Consider the following 15,987-nt stretch of genomic DNA (forward strand, 5'->3'; position numbering starts at 1 on the left):
GCTCGGTCCAAATTTGATATTAAAAATATGAAATTATTTAAGGGGATTGGGTCGGCAAGTGAGTGCTCTCTACATGCAAGCTAGGGAGAATATTATTGGTTTAGACTTTCTTCCAACCCAAAAAAGTTGCAATTTTCTTTTTTTCTTTTATGTGTAAAATATTAGCAAATTTTGGTTGGCATACACTCATACTAGCAACAACTGTTACCTGAAGTCTTAACTAGCACCTCACCGCATACTATAACCGTTGAGAGAAAAGTTGTGGGGTAGTTATTTTATAATTGTTGTAATAGTCTTTGATAATAATAATTTTTTTTTAAAGTCTTTTAATTAAAATTATTTTAGTAAAAATTTTCAGTTTTATTGGCCGACAAATCTATTCTCTTAATGATAGTAATAGAATATAATGAGTGCTGGAGTTAGAGGCGGAGAATGTGGGTGGTTTAGTTTCTTTTTCTCTTTTTTTTTTCTTTTCATTTTTTGTTTTGTTTTTATGTTATTTGTCATTTGATGAGTTTATCATTTTTGAGTAATTTGGTTTGCAAAATAATTTAATCTACAAGCGGTATCTGCGTATTTTATTATGGTTGACACCATATCCAAGACCTTGATGTTTGGATACCCCAGACACCACACACCATTGGCAAGGTTTGTTGATAACTGAGAAAGAGAAAATATTGGTTGAACATGATTTTCATTGATTCATATGGAGGATATTTATACAATCTAGGAACTGATATAAGCCTAAGTGATTCTATGTAATCTCCTAATTCAATTACAAATATATTACATGAATCTCCTAATTTAATTACAATTGATTCTTTCCTAGACTCCCCCTCAAGTCGGAGAGTGAATGTCTCGAGCTCCTAACTTGCAAATCAAAGGAAGGAAAACTTCATTTTCCAAGGCCTTGGTGAAAACATCCACCAGCTGATATGAAGAACTTACAAACTTTGTAGCCACTAAATCATCTTGAATCTTGTCTCTAATATAGTGACAATCCATTTCTATATGTCGGCTTGTTGGGTCCTTTCATGAAAGACGATATTAGCTGCAATGTGCAAAGCTAGCCTATTGTCACAATACAACAAAGCATTTATGCTTTGGATGAAGTATATTTAAATCTTTGAGAAGACTCCTCAACCATGTCAACTCACAACAAGCTCATGTCATTTATCTATATTCCACCTCAGCAGTAGAGAGTGAAACTGCTTTTATCTCTTTGACCTCCAAGAAATTAGTGAGGAACCAAAAAAGACACAATAACCCGTAGTGGATCTTCGAGTCATGGGGCAACCAGCCAAATTTGAATCATAATAGGCAAGAAGTCTGAAATCACTTTGTGAAGAAAAGAACATGCCTTGCCCGGACAAATTCTTGAGATAGCGAACAATTCGTAAAGCTGCTTCCATATGAGGTTTGCGTGGCTCATGCATAAACGTGCTCAACACATGCACCGAGTAACTTATATCAGGCCTTGAGATGGTGAGATAGATCAATCTGCCAACTAATCTCTTGTAGCGTGAAACATCCATTAGCAGATCTCACTTGTTTGATAATTTCAAAACACGCTCCATAGGAGTATCAACGGGAGTTGCTCCCAATAAACCTCCATCACTTATAATTTCCAATGCATACTTTCGTTGAGAAATATAGATTCCATTCCTAACCTCCATGGCGGCATTGGTTGCGTCGATTGACCCTTGAGCAATACCAAGAGCATGTTGTCCCTCATCTTGACAAATAGAAGAGTAGGCTTGACGCACCGATGGGTGTGGATTCATTAGAAGGATCTGTCCACGAGCAGCAGTATAAGACTCATTGAGTCCGATAAGAAATTGCATCAGCTTTTGACGATCTTGTTATACTCCACAAGTGCATATTGAATCTGTATAAGAGGCTAATTCATCCCACAAACCTTTCAACTTGGTATAGTAGGTTGCCACAGAAAGTTGTTCTTGTTTGAGATAAGCAATCTCACGTTGATTTTGGAAGATGCGTGGAGCATTGGTTTGATAAAACCGGCCATGAAGATCCTTCCAAACTTCGTGAGCAGTAGTGCAGTAAATCACACTGTCAGAGATATATGAAGTAATTGAGTTCACAATCCAAGAATGAACCATATCATTGCAACGAGACCATCTTACATAACCGTCAGGATTAGTTTCTGATGAAGGGGCCATGATGGTGCCATTGACGAAACCAAGTTTATTCTTGGCATTTAAGAAGATTGACATGGCTCTTCGCCAAGTCAAATATTTGTCGCCGTTGAGAGGTTTTGTGACCAACACCAACCCTGGATGATCAGAGTGGTGAATGAACTAAGGATTGGAGATGTCAGACTTGCCACCTTCTTGAAGAACACTATCATTCTCCGTGATGAAAAAATAAGATCACGCACGAGAAGTAGAGTGCGGAGGCTTAAGAGAAGAGATCGGATTTTGATACCCGCTCGGATACCATGAAAAAGAGAAAATATTGATTGAAGGTGATTTTCATTAATTCATATGGAGGATATTTATACAAGAGATATAATGACGAACAAGATCCTAATACAATCTAGAAATTGATATAAGGTATGTAATTCTATGTAATCGATCTCCTAATTCAATTACAAATATATTACATGAATCTCCTAATTTAATTACAATTGATACTTTCCTACATTGTAGTCTTCACATTTCACAGTGAGTGCAGAACTACTTGAACACCATGTTCTGGTTGAACTGTAATAAACTCGCGGGGCGAATGAACATAAGTCGGGGAAATGGTGATGGTGTGACGTTGTAGAATCATTGACACAACAATCTTTGCCTCTGTTGTCGCGAAGTTGAAGCCCACACAAGTTCGAGGTCCCATTCCGAAGGGTAAGAATGCAGCTCTGTTGTTCCTTGTAGCTTTAGCTACCCCTTCTGAGAACCTCTCCGGTTTGAATAGTTGTACATTTTGCCCCCAAAGTTGTGGCTCATGGTGGAATGCTAGGTTTGGGATGAGCAATTCAACATCAGCAGGGACAATAAGGTTTCCTACTCTAACTTCCTTATCAACCTTCCTTACTAGGGAAAGAAGGGGAGGATATAATCTTAGAGACTCGTTGATGATCATGCTCATCTGCATGAGAATTAAAAATCAGATGCAAAACAGTGAAGCCAAGACATATATCAAGCTTAATTAATTGATAAAAATGTTATCTCTACTCCCAATTATTAGTCATTTTACATTCTTAATAAGTGTTGGAAAACAATAGTGAATTGATTTTGAAGTATATAACAATATAACATGACAAACCAAGGAAGTTTTTTATATTTGCGATGACCATGCAGTGATAATCTTTGCTCCGTGTGGATACAAAACCAAGAGTGTCTTTAAGTAAGTGACTTTAATATTATTCTAGTGATCGAGTCATTTAGAAACTTACAGTTTTTAGCTTGAAAATGTCATTAGGATTTGGAGCTTGTTTGCCAAATACTTCTAGGACCTCCTTTCTGGCTTCCTCTTGCCAATCCGTATGGAGTGCAAGAAGGAAGATAGTCCAAGTAAGAAGAGCTAAGGTTTCTTGTCCGGCAAAGCAAAACGTCTTGCACTCGTTCACCAAATCCTCAAGTGAAATCCTGTTTTTGTCACTCGAATCATGACAAGTCTTTAACAGAAATCCAAGCAAATCATTGCCAAAGTTGTTATCTTCTCCTCCAGTTGTCATTGCCTTCTTTTTTCGTTTCTTAACAATATCTAGTAGGGTTTCGCATATTTCTTTTTCAAGCTTCTCTGATTTGACCTCATCGCTGGTTTTGAAAATCTTACTGCAAAATTTCAATGAAAATAGATAATTTGACCATCAAATGAGTGTCTTCGCCTCCTTTAAATTCTAGCCACGCGCATGCTGCTGTTTCAGATCTAATTTTCACGTTGTTGCTCCTAAAAATTTCACTCTCTTCTTCATTTGAACCATTGAATACTAGTCTGCTTACACCGTAACATGTGACATATATTTTGAACACAGTATCGAATATCCTTCCTACGTACATTAATTTCCTATTGAATTCAAAAGCTGAAGGTACCTGATGCGAGGAAGCCTGAGTTTGAAAGGGCTCTTGAATATATAGGAGAATAACTTTATTGTCTTCTCAAAAATGCTTAATCCTTCTAAATAGCTACTGCCAAATGCTGCCATCGAAAACACTTCTGATGTCAGCAACTTAAATTCTTCAAACACATCAATCTCTTTGCCTTCATGATTTCCCCACCTTTCTAGCATTTTTTCAGTACTAACTATCATTGCTGGAATCATACTCTGGTAAAACAAGCATGCAATTAGAAAATAATTCTAACCAAACCGCGCGCCAATGTGAAACACTATATACCTTACTGTTTTTTGAAAATTAATAAAAATAGAAAAAATTTAAAAGTATTTTGTAGCTCATGCGAAAAAAACGTAGGAACTGTATATATGCACCAAAGTACATATGCTTCTTCCTTTTAGTGCAAGTATTGTTAGGAAAATTCAAGTGAATGTTAACACAGTCATGATAGATGCAAATTACTATTTTTAGGCCTCCAGTATTTGATTGAGATCTCCTTTACGTACTTTAATTAGTGAGGATTTTATTTACTTTAATGATAAATTTTGATGAGTGCTGAAGCGGTCAAGTGGATAAGGGATTACATAAGTGTGAGTGTGTGACTAGATAAACACAAAGTTTCAATACTGACCATTTATAATTATTAATATAACTTATTATATGTATACAGCTAAATGATTTCCAAATTTAGCTAGTTTAAATTTTTGATAATACCATACTTCAATGAAGGCTAAAATGATTATCAATCTGATTTCTTGGAAGCATTATGCATGGTTTAATTTTTGTAAAGTAATAGAGAATGTACGGCTTCGATGGTTAATTGCATTGCCAATTAATTATTATATATATGTGTCCAATAACCGTAAAGACTTACCCTTAAGCTCTCTCCATGGTAGGCATGGTTTGCTAGTTTTCTCAACTTTTCCCATTTTGCACCTACTGATCTTGGGAGACCTTCTCCTTTCAGCTTCTTTATATAGCTAGGGGGCATCGGCTTCAAAAATGCTCCAGCTTTGTTTTCTAGTATCTCTTTGCACAACTCAGGTTCCGTAATCACCAACTGAGCTTGACGACCATTCCATTGAAGATAATTCTTCCCTGCATGTAGTAATTGCATGCATAAATGTTCAGATTTCAGAATAGAAATGATGTTTAGGAACGTCATGCCCTATGTATAATTAATAAGAGAGACCGTAAGGTACCATATGTCTTGGTCCATGACTGAATATGAGGTTGAACTTGAGAAAATGTATTGTGCGAGAATAAAGTAGTATAAGGAGTACTACTGGCTGTACTGCTGCTCCTTTCCTTTTTCATGTTGGAAATTTCTTTGGTGTTTCCATGAATAAGTCTGTAAGAAGGACCTTTGATTCCCTGCAAAGCCATCAGATTCTGTAAGCGAGTCGGAGTCCACCATTGTTTGCGAAGGATGTTGATGATGAATGTTAAGAGAATCAAGAATAGACTAACAAGGCTTGGAAGGGTGATCATCCCTTCTTGGCCTCCCAACCAACTCATAATTCTTCTCTTCTTCCTTTTTTTCGTAATTAATCTTGGCTGTATCAATTCGACTCAGGGCATGCGCTATCTGAGTTTAATTCTTGCATCTAATGTTGATATTATAGTATCATTATCTGCTTATAATGGATATGGGAATGGCGACTTATATTGAACTCTTCATTAGCTGGCCTTAATTCTCTTCGTTTATGAAGTGTATGGGAGATTACATATTACGTACACGTATACATGTAAATATCTCTAACAGAATGGAGACCACTAGGTTCATTTCATATATATAAGAGTATAAAGCAATCCATTGACAAATTCTATACACCCCCTCTTATACATCCCATATTTAAAAACAAATAAATTTAAATCACTATTTTGCCCTTCTTGACAAGTTTCTTATTTTTTTGAGATAATTCTCTCCAACTTAGTAACATGTATTTAAAACACGACTGAAAAAAAAAAAAAACTGATTAGTAATGGTTGATCGATACCATAACTTTTTTTTTATCAAATAAGAACTTCATTAATAATGAAACTGCTTACAACGAGTTATAGGCGACACCTCTTACTCAGAAATGGCCTCTAGACTTCACACTGGAAATCTATGATGACTGACTCTAAACTTGCCCTACAAATCTATTATGACTGACTCTAAACTTGCACTACAACTGTATGACAGACAAAAGCGCAGGAGCAGTGAATCCTTGACATCTTACCTCTCGTCCAGCCAGTAAGAACTCTAAACTAGACAACTTAGTTGTGTCGACACTAAACTCACCCACCAGAGTCCGCCTAACCAGTGTTTGATCGACCAAGCCAACACTCATTGTGACCTAAACCTGACCAAAAAGGTTGCCAGACAATCAGACCTGGGACTAAAAAACTCAACACCATCACCACCCTCTTGTCAACACCATCCATCCACCACTGCTCCAAATCGCCATCGCCTTCGATCCGATCTCAGACAGGAAGGACCCACTAAAAGGCCAAGGATGATTGTCTATAGCCAGACATTTTTGGCACCGCTGCTGACCCAACTCCAGAACAGGAACGACCTCTCAACCAGCGAAGAGAAGATTGTCTATACCAACAATTGCAGTGCGACCCGACAGCTACAACTAAATAACCTACAAAAGACTTATTGATGAAAACCAAATAGAGAAACCAAACACTAGTGACAGCCAAGCCCACCACCAAGGCAAACCCGATCCAGATGCACCACCACCATCCCAACGCCGCCCTTGACAGACAATCTTCGTCGCCGCACCAGAAAAAAAACAACCTTTGGAACAAAACCGGGAGGGTCCAAGCATCGACCCCAGCCCACGACAATTTTTCACATCCAGCCCATCCACCACCATCGCACCTCTCAGACCACCGTGCCGTTGCTTGCGGACCCAGATGATTGTAGAACACCAGCAGATCACCCACCGCCACAATCCCATCCCTCGAGAGCCCGAGCAGAACGATCGCTGCGCTGTGACTCCCTCCGCCCCCTGCTGTTATGCGATCCAAAACCACATCACACCCAAACTCCACATGATCTGTGACGTATCCAGCGGGATCCATCCACAAACCCGGAATCCAGACCAATTGCACCCTTCAGCCACACGACGGAAAACCACCCTCGGCCACACACCTTTCTTCTGTGCAACCACCACTGCCACCTGAAAACAATGAAAAGGAAGGCCACCCAACCCCCATCTCAGATCATCTACACACATATCCCGTCCGGCCGCACTCGACACACGCCGACCTGGCCAGAGGCCAAGGCAAGCATGGCGGCGCAGCCGGACAAGTGGACTCTCTCTCTTAAGGTTCTCTCTTCCTTGAGAGTAGAATAAATCGTCGAAGAATATTTTGATGTTTTGATCGATACCATAACTTGGAATTCCAGAAATATGAGGCCTTTCTGTTCTAAGGCCCTCTAAAAACAAAGAGGGCTGGTAGTGGAAGATCATTAAAACTTGTTCTCTAAAAACAAAGAGGCCACGTTTGGTTCACGGAAAGGAAGCATCAGGAAAGGAAACTTGTTCCTTTCCTGCGTTTGGGATGCAAAAGGAAAGGAAATCGTTTCCTAAAGGAAGGGAAAATAAGGGGGAAAGTGGTTCCTTCCAAATCTCAAAGGAATCACTTTCCCCCTTCTTTCCTTGCATTTATTACTCACAACATATTATTTTATTATATTATTTACAAACTTTTTAACAACTTTCCTGATAACTTTCCTTATGTTACCAAACATCATAATGGAAAGTTGTTGGGAAATTTCATTTCCCTTCCCATGGGAAAGACAAAAGAATTACTTTCCTTTCCGTGAACCAAACGAGGCCTATAGTTAATTCACTTGGGTTAAAATATTAAAATGCCCGAAGCAAATTGAACACCATCTCCAACAAAGTACCAATGTTTTCAATTACTTCACTAATAACTCGCATCCCGTCACCTCCAAGAAGCAAACTGAACAAAACCCGGAAATGTTATAGCTTTTATTAATCAAAGATCCTAGTCACGTTAAGTCAAACAATGAAATAAAACCCAGAAATCATTCTCTATCTCTTAGAGCAAGTTCACCCGTTGGGTCACCAGGTCACCAACTATTCACTATTTTTATTGTTAATTTCACCCTCTAGGTCACGAGCACAGTGTATTTCGTGCCATGGGTCACCCTGTACAGTGTTCTGGTTCACCATAGTGACCTGCATAGTGTATTTCGTGACCCAGAGAATGAAAATATATATTAAAAAGTAATGAATAGTAGGTGACCCGGTGACTCAACGGGTGAACTTGCTCTTAGCACTGCATCATACACAACCCATAAATTTTTTTGGCTAATATTTTTTCCCCATTTTCCCTTCCCTACCTATCTTTTTTCTCCCTTATCTTTCTCCCCAACTGCACTCATTGTCAGCAGCAATAACTCAACCCAACTGCACTGGTTGTCAGTAGCAATAACTCTCCCTAACTACGTACACACTTGACCCAACTCCATTTGTTGTCAGCATCAATAACTCTCTCTCTCTCTCTCTCTCTCTCTCTCTCTCTCTCCCCATTAGACATTTAAACTTTATTTTCTGGTGAGACAAGCTAGTGTACTGGTGGGTATGAGATACCCTCATTTACAACTATTTGAACAAAAATTTACAAGTATTTGAACCAAAATTACAACATTGAGAATAAAAGTTACCATATTCATTTATACTATTTACATATAGTTAAACAAAAATTACAACATTGACAACGAATTTGTTCAAAAGCTTGTAAAAATGTCGTAACAGGTGTAATTACCATTATTAGAACTAAGATTTACAACATTGACAACGAATATGTTCAAAAACTTGTAAAATGTCGTAAGATGTGTAATTACCATTATTAGAACTAAGATTACACAAAGTATGACTCAAATTACAACTTTGACAACAAATTTGTTCTCACTTTTGTAAATGTGGGTATGAGATACCCACCACTACACTAGAATTTCCCATTTTCTGGTGTCGGAAACTTAATATAGTAGCTTAACAAAAACTCTGATCCCAGCAGCTGGTGTTTGCTTCGGTTTCAATAAACCTTATTTTTTTCTTACTGTTGCAGTTCGAAGACGGTTTTAGGTTTTCTTATGTCTACCAATTTATATCATTTAGTTAGCTCAAAAATAATTTCTTTCCATGACAAAATGGTAATAGGATTTGACTAACCACAAATTTATTTCACTCAATTTGGATTCTCTCTTGGTTTGTGTGCTTGCTGCCTGAAAACGTCAAGGTCGTTAGAATTTACACAAAACAAGTACTATAAACTATCTCAGAAAAAGCACATGTAAACAATGTTTCATGAGTGAACTGTATTTAGGAGTGCTGTAGTAGTCGCATCTTAATTTAATTAGGATTGAAACATCATAGTTATCCTAATATCTACAATGCATATAAAATGTACAATATAGATAAAGTAATTACATAATGCATATACGTCACATCTATACAAAAATACAAATAACTATGACATATATATGATTGATATTTATTATGATCTTGAGTTAGGATGCGTAAATCATTGCAATCCTATAACACAGTAAGTACATATATATATAGCAGCAAACAATATAAATTGAAATCAAAGATAAAGGTTGGGTAGAGATACTAACTAGGTAAGTAATTCTATGTAATCGATCTACTAATTCAATTACAAATATATTACATGAATCTCCTAATTTAATTACAATTTACATTTCATAGTGAGTGCAGGACTACTTGAACACCATGTTCTGGTTGAACTGTAATAAAATCGCGAGGCGAATGAACATAGGTCGGGGAAATGGTGATGGTGTGGCGTTGTAGAATCATTGACACAACAATCTTTGCCTCTGTTGTCGCAAAGTTGAAGCCCACACAAGTTCGAGACCCCATTCCAAAGGGTAAGAATGCGGCTCTGTTGTTCCTTGTAGCTTCAGCAACCCCTTTTGAGAACCTCTCCGGTTTGAATAGTTGTACATTTTGCCCCCAAAGTTGTGGCTCATGGTGGAATGCTAGGTTTGGGATGAGCAATTCAACATCAGCAGGGACAATAAGGTTTCCTACTCTAACTTCCTTATCAACCTTCCTTACTAGGGAAAGAAGGGGAGGATATAATCTTAGAGACTCGTTGATGATCATGCTCATCTGCATGAGAATTAAAAATCAGATGCAAAACAGTGAAGCCAAGACATATATCAAGCTTAATTAATTGATAAAAATGTTATCTCTACTCCCAATTATTAGTCATTTTACATTCTTAATAAGTGTTGGAAAACAATAGTGAATTGATTTTGAAGTATATAACAATATAACATGACAAACCAAGGAAGTTTTTTATATTTGCGATGACCATGCAGTGATAATCTTTGCTCCGTGTGGATACAAAACCAAGAGTGTCTTTAAGTAAGTGACTTTAATATTATTCTAGTGATCGAGTCATTTAGAAACTTACAGTTTTTAGCTTGAAAATGTCATTAGGATTTGGAGCTTGTTTGCCAAATACTTCTAGGACCTCCTTTCTGGCTTCCTCTTGCCAATCCGTATGGAGTGCAAGAAGGAAAATAGTCCAAGTAAGAAGAGATAAGGTTTCTTGTCCGGCAAAGCAAAACGTCTTGCACTCGTTCACCAAATCCTCAAGTGAAATCCTGTTTTTGTCACTCGAATCATGACAAGTCTTTAACAGAAATCCAAACAAATCACTCCCAAAGTTGTTATCTTCTCCTCCAGTTGTCATTGCCTTCTTTTCTCGTTTCTTAACAATATCTAGTAGGGTTTCGCATATTTCTTTTTCAAGCTTCTCTGATTTGACCTCATCGCTGGTTTTGAAAATCTTACTGCAAAATTTCAATGAAAATAGATAAATTGACCATCAAAGGAGTGTCTTCGCCTCCTTTAAATTCTAGTCACATGTTGATGTTTCAAATCTAATTTTCAGGTTATTGCTCCTAAAAATTTCACTTTCTCTTCTTCATATGAACCATTGAATACTAGTCTTACACCGGAACATATGAGATATTTTGAACAGTATCAAATATCCTTCCTATATTAATTTTCTATTGAATTCGAAAGCTGAAGGTAAATACCTGATGCCCGGAAGCCTGAGTTTGAAAGAGCTCTTGTACATATAGGAGAATAACTTTATTGTCTTCTCAAAATTGCTTAATCCTTCTAAGTAGCTACTGCCAAATGCTGTCCTCGAAAGCACTTCTGATGTCAACAACTTAAATTCTTCAAACACATCAATCTCTTTGCCTTCATAATATCCCCACCTTTCTAGCATTGTTTCAGTACTAACTATCATTGCTGGAGTCATACTCTGGTAAAACAAGCATGCAATTAGAAAATAATTCTAACCAAACCGCGCGCCATTGTAAAAGAGTACTACGTACGTGCCTTGCTGTTTTTCGAAAAGTTAAAAATATAGAATTTTTATTTTATATTTTATAAAAGTATTGTGTAGCTCGTGCGACAAAACGTGCGAACTTTGTATGCACGAAAATATATATGCTTCTTCCTTTGAGTGCAAGTAATGTTAGGAAAATTCTAGTGGATGCATGTTAACACATGTCATGATACATGCAAATTGCTATTTTCAGGCCTTTAGTATTTGATTGAGATCTCTTTTTCTTTTGTGAGGACTTTATTTATTTTAATGAAGACGTTTTCTTAATTACAAAAAGTTGCCAAAGTGGTCATGGGGTAAGACATTACATAAGTGTGAAAAAGAGAGAGTAGATGAACACAATGTGTCAATATTCATTATTGTGAATATAACTTGTGAAAAGTAAAATATCCAGCTAAACAATTTCCAAATTTAGCTAGTTTAGCAAGGAACCTGTTTGGCTCCAATATTGATGGCAACAAGCCAAGAAAGCCGATATATTGTTATACGGAATGCAGGTGTCTGCTAGTGGTGATGACACTTTAGTGTTTGTATCAATAGATGAGGTGCAAAAGGATTTGAAATGGGGCAGGCCTGCGTCCTCATACTCCTCCCCCAAAAAAGCTGAAATTTCTGTTCAATGCTGCACAAGATGGCAGGAATGAAGCTGTGATGCCCAAGAAGGTCAAAATGCCTGAGTTCCCTACTAGGTTTACAGCTAAGTCTAGGACTAATTGAGACTCCAGGAGGTATGCTTGTACCAAGGGAGGTAATGATGACAAAAGAGACCCAAGAATGGCACTGATAGTGACCGTTGGTTACTAAGAAGAAACGAGGTAGAGCTCTGGGGTCAAAGAATAAAAACCCCTCCAAGTACGAGAAGGTACCAGCGGAAGAAGTCATGAATTTGCTCTATTTCGGCAAACCTCCTAACCCTAGCTATAAGGGCAAGGAGAAAATTTAGTTTCTATGTTTGTGATTCTGCCTATTACTATGTTTTGTTTCATAGCTTGATAGGCTTATTTTAAATAAGTGAGCATGATCTGTCTAATGAATGGTCCAATCCTATGTATTCCCATGATGTTTCTTCATCACAACTTCTTGTCTATTTATTGATGGTAACGGAAGAATATGTAATGGTCATTCTAGTCTTACCTTTATTAATGAAAATCCTTGATATGATTATTTCAAAAAAGAAAAAAAAAATTATCTTGGTTAATTTTTCATAATATCATACTCCAATGAAGGCCTAAAAAACAAATGACTCATATAATCAATCTGATATCTTGCAAGCATGCATGGGTTAACTTTTATAATGGATGACTTTGATGATTAATTGCATTGACAATTATTGAATATAGGATAATTATCACAAATAGTACCTAAACTTAGCATCTATCTTATCGATGGTACCTAAACTTTAATTTTGATCACAACCAGTACCTGAACTTAGCGATTTCATTTCAAATGGTACATATCACTATCTTCCGTTAATGTTTCGTTAAAAACTGACATGTGCCAAACATGTGACTCATTTTTCAAGGATAAATTTGTAAAATTACCTTCTTCTTTTTTCACTTATATTGTGGCTATAAAAAAATGAGACTATCAAAAGAAAAAACTTTCAACTTCAATTACAAATATGAATGAAAGGAAAGAAAAAGAATTACAAAAGTTTTGATAAGTTTTTGTTTTAAATGTTTTATAATTTGTCCAAAAATATATGTATATATATATATATCTGTACCTATAAAACAAATTAATTTTTGTTGAAATCTTGTTTTTAAATTTTATTTTTATTTTCATAAGAGGGTAGAGATACATTTTTAATTCTATTTTTAATTGAACTTCTATTTTTATTAACATATTAATTGATCAAATATCTAGTAAACAAAATTATTTAAATGGGTATTTTTATCAAACTACTCTTGAGTAGACCTATAAATAGACTGGATTTGGATCGGATTGATCTAAATCCAAATCCGTTTACTTAAAAAAAAAATTCGATCGAAATTAACTCGCTCCATTAACCTGGCGGATCATTGATAGTTCGATCAAATCTGTATCCGCTGGATTAATAGATACTTGATCCGCTAATCCGACCAGTTTATAATTTCAAATATTTTAAAATTTTAAATAGTAATATTAAATTTATATCATGATACTTCATAAGATATTAATAAAATATTAAAACAACATGGGGAGTATCACCAAAAGTAGAGTTACATTATCGAAATTCTTAATGCTTCTTGGAATCTTGGGTGATGGATTGTCCCTTAGATTTGTGCAAAAAATTTGTATTAGAAATTCTTAATATTTAATATTATATATATTTTAAATAATAATATAATAATAAAAAAATAATATTTTATTATTATGAAAACCGGCTGGATCATTAACGGATCGGATCGACCTAAATTTGTATTTGATCTGTTAAATAAATGGGTTAACGGATTCAGATCATTAATTGATCAACGGATCAAAATTTTCGATCAAAACCCGTCAAATAGCCACGAATCTGGAGAGGGTCCGGATCAAAATCTGGTTCATTTACAGGTCTACTCTTGAGTATAGGTCATGTGTTTTGCACATGTTAGTTTTGAACGGAACATTAACGGAAGTTAGTAATATATACCATTTAAAATGAAATTGAAAAATTCAGGTACTGGTTGTGATCAAAATTGAAGTTCAGGTTCCATCGATAAGATAGATGATATTATGATAAGTTCAGATACCATTTATGATAATATCCCTTGAATATATAAAATCCAGTAACCATAAAAGACTTACCTTTAAGCTCTCTCCATGGTAGGCATGGTTTGCCAGCTTTCTTAACTTTTCCCATTTTGGACCTACTGATCTTGGGAGACCTTCTCCTTTTAGCTTCATTATATTGCTGGGGGGCATCGGCTTTAAAAATACTCCATCTCTGTTTTCTAGTATCTCTTTGCACAACTCAGGTTCCGTAATTACCAACTGAGGTTGACGACCATTCCATTGAAGATAATTCTTCCCTGCATGTCATTGCATGCATAAATGTTCAGATTTCAGAATAGAAATGATGTTTAGGAACTTCATGCTCTATATATAATTATAAGAGAGACCATAAAATACCATATGTCTTGGTCCATGATTGAATATGAGGTTGAACTTGAGAAAATGTGTTGTGCGAGAACAAAGTAGTATAGGGAGTACAACTGGCTGTACTGCTGCTCCTTTTCTTTTTCATGTTGGAAACTTCTTTGGTGTTTCCATGAATAAGCCTGTAAGAAGGACCTTTGATTCCTTGCAAAGCCATCAGATTCTGTAAGCGAGTCGGAGTCCACCATTGTTTGCGAAGGATGTTGATGATGAAAGTTGAGAGAATCACGAATAGGCAAACAAGGCTGGGAAGGGTGATGATCACCCCTTGATCTCCCAACCAATACATGATTTTTCCCCTTTCCTGTTTTTCTGTATAGTTTTGGCTGCAGATCTCTTCAATCAACTCAGGGCATGCGCTATATATTTGAGTTTAATTCCTTCTCTTGATGTTGATCCTTATCTGCTTGCAATGGATGGTGGCCTCAACTGTCTTCGTTTTTGAAGTCTATGGGGGAAGATTACATATTGGTGTATATAAATTTCTAGCATATATGAAGGAGACAACTTGGTTCGTTTCATTCATATATATAAAGTCTATGGGGGAAAATTACACATTGGTGTATATAAATTTCTAACATGAAGGAGACAACCTGGTTCGTTTCATTCATATATATAAAGTCTATGGGGGAAAATTACATATTGGTGTATATAAAGTTCTAACATGAAGGAGACAACTTGGTTCGCTTCATTCATATATATATATATATATATATATATATATATATATATATATATATATATATATGATGTAGGACGAGATTTCAGCCAATTTCAACAAAGAATCTCGAAAAGAAAGAAGCGTCTCTACTAGGCCTCATCAAAAAAGCCCGCGAATCAAGTGGGCCGATGGAGGCCCGCCGGCCCAGCCCGTCAAAAAGCCCGCAAAAACCCGCCTCGGTGGGCTTATGGAGGCCAGCCAAAAAGCCCTCAAAAACCCGACCCGACTCATAGGCCAGGCCTGTAAAAGCCCGCTAAGCCCGGCCCGTAAAAGCCAGTAAACTATTATATATTATATATATATATATGTATATATGTATGTTGATGTGCTCATATTTTCTTATATTTCTATGCCTATTTCTCTTGGAGTCTTGGTATATATGTTTAGTTCTCCTTATTTATGGTTCATTTACGTTAGTTTAGTGTCTTTGTAGGTGTGTTTCAAAGAAAGAAGAAAAGAACTAAGCTGAGCTAACTAACACAGAAAACTGTTGTGCAGAACACCTAACTTTGCTGAATTACTGGGAACTGTTCGGATGGAATTAGGAGCTGTATTTTATATGAATGGAAAGCCCTATGTGTCTAGTTTCTGAAGAAATTTACAGTTTGCTATTCCGACTTTTCTAGAATTAGTTATGGCAATTTAAGT

General features: G+C 36.4%; 2 protein-coding genes across 2 annotated transcripts; both read right to left on the reverse strand.

Moving 5' to 3' along the window:
* Nucleotides 1-2,667: 2,667 nt before the first annotated feature.
* On the reverse strand, nucleotides 2,668-3,700 carry LOC112198971 (cytochrome P450 CYP749A22-like). Its single transcript, XM_024340048.2, has 2 exons — nucleotides 3,419-3,700; nucleotides 2,668-3,111 (listed from the first exon to the last, which is right to left on the reverse strand). Exons 1-2 carry the CDS (start codon nucleotides 3,698-3,700, stop codon nucleotides 2,683-2,685), a joined length of 711 nt encoding a protein of 236 aa, XP_024195816.2. The 3' UTR covers nucleotides 2,668-2,682.
* A 5,887-nt stretch (nucleotides 3,701-9,587) lies between these two features.
* Nucleotides 9,588-15,073, reverse strand: LOC112196451 (cytochrome P450 CYP749A22-like). Its single transcript, XM_024336799.2, has 5 exons — nucleotides 14,592-15,073; nucleotides 14,268-14,491; nucleotides 11,179-11,411; nucleotides 10,548-10,929; nucleotides 9,588-10,240 (listed from the first exon to the last, which is right to left on the reverse strand). Exons 1-5 carry the CDS (start codon nucleotides 14,905-14,907, stop codon nucleotides 9,812-9,814), a joined length of 1,584 nt encoding a protein of 527 aa, XP_024192567.1. The 5' UTR covers nucleotides 14,908-15,073; the 3' UTR covers nucleotides 9,588-9,811.
* Nucleotides 15,074-15,987: the final 914 nt, after the last annotated feature.

Source organism: Rosa chinensis, chromosome 4, assembly GCF_002994745.2.
Source record: "Rosa chinensis cultivar Old Blush chromosome 4, RchiOBHm-V2, whole genome shotgun sequence".
Taxonomy (NCBI): domain Eukaryota; kingdom Viridiplantae; phylum Streptophyta; class Magnoliopsida; order Rosales; family Rosaceae; genus Rosa; species Rosa chinensis.

Excerpts from the sequence above, each read along its gene's own strand:
- LOC112198971 (XM_024340048.2), bottom strand. The coding sequence starts at position 3,700 with ATGACAACTGGAGGAGAAGATAACAACTTTGGCAATGATTTGCTTGGA. Across the intron at positions 3,112-3,418 it reads ACATTTTCAAGCTAAAAACT|ATGAGCATGATCATCAACGA; the intron begins GTAAGTTTCTAA and ends ATTCTCATGCAG.
- LOC112196451 (XM_024336799.2), bottom strand. The coding sequence starts at position 14,907 with ATGTATTGGTTGGGAGATCAAGGGGTGATCATCACCCTTCCCAGCCTT. Across the intron at positions 14,492-14,591 it reads ATCATGGACCAAGACATATG|GGAAGAATTATCTTCAATGG; the intron begins GTATTTTATGGT and ends AATGACATGCAG. Across the intron at positions 10,241-10,547 it reads ACATTTTCAAGCTAAAAACT|ATGAGCATGATCATCAACGA; the intron begins GTAAGTTTCTAA and ends ATTCTCATGCAG.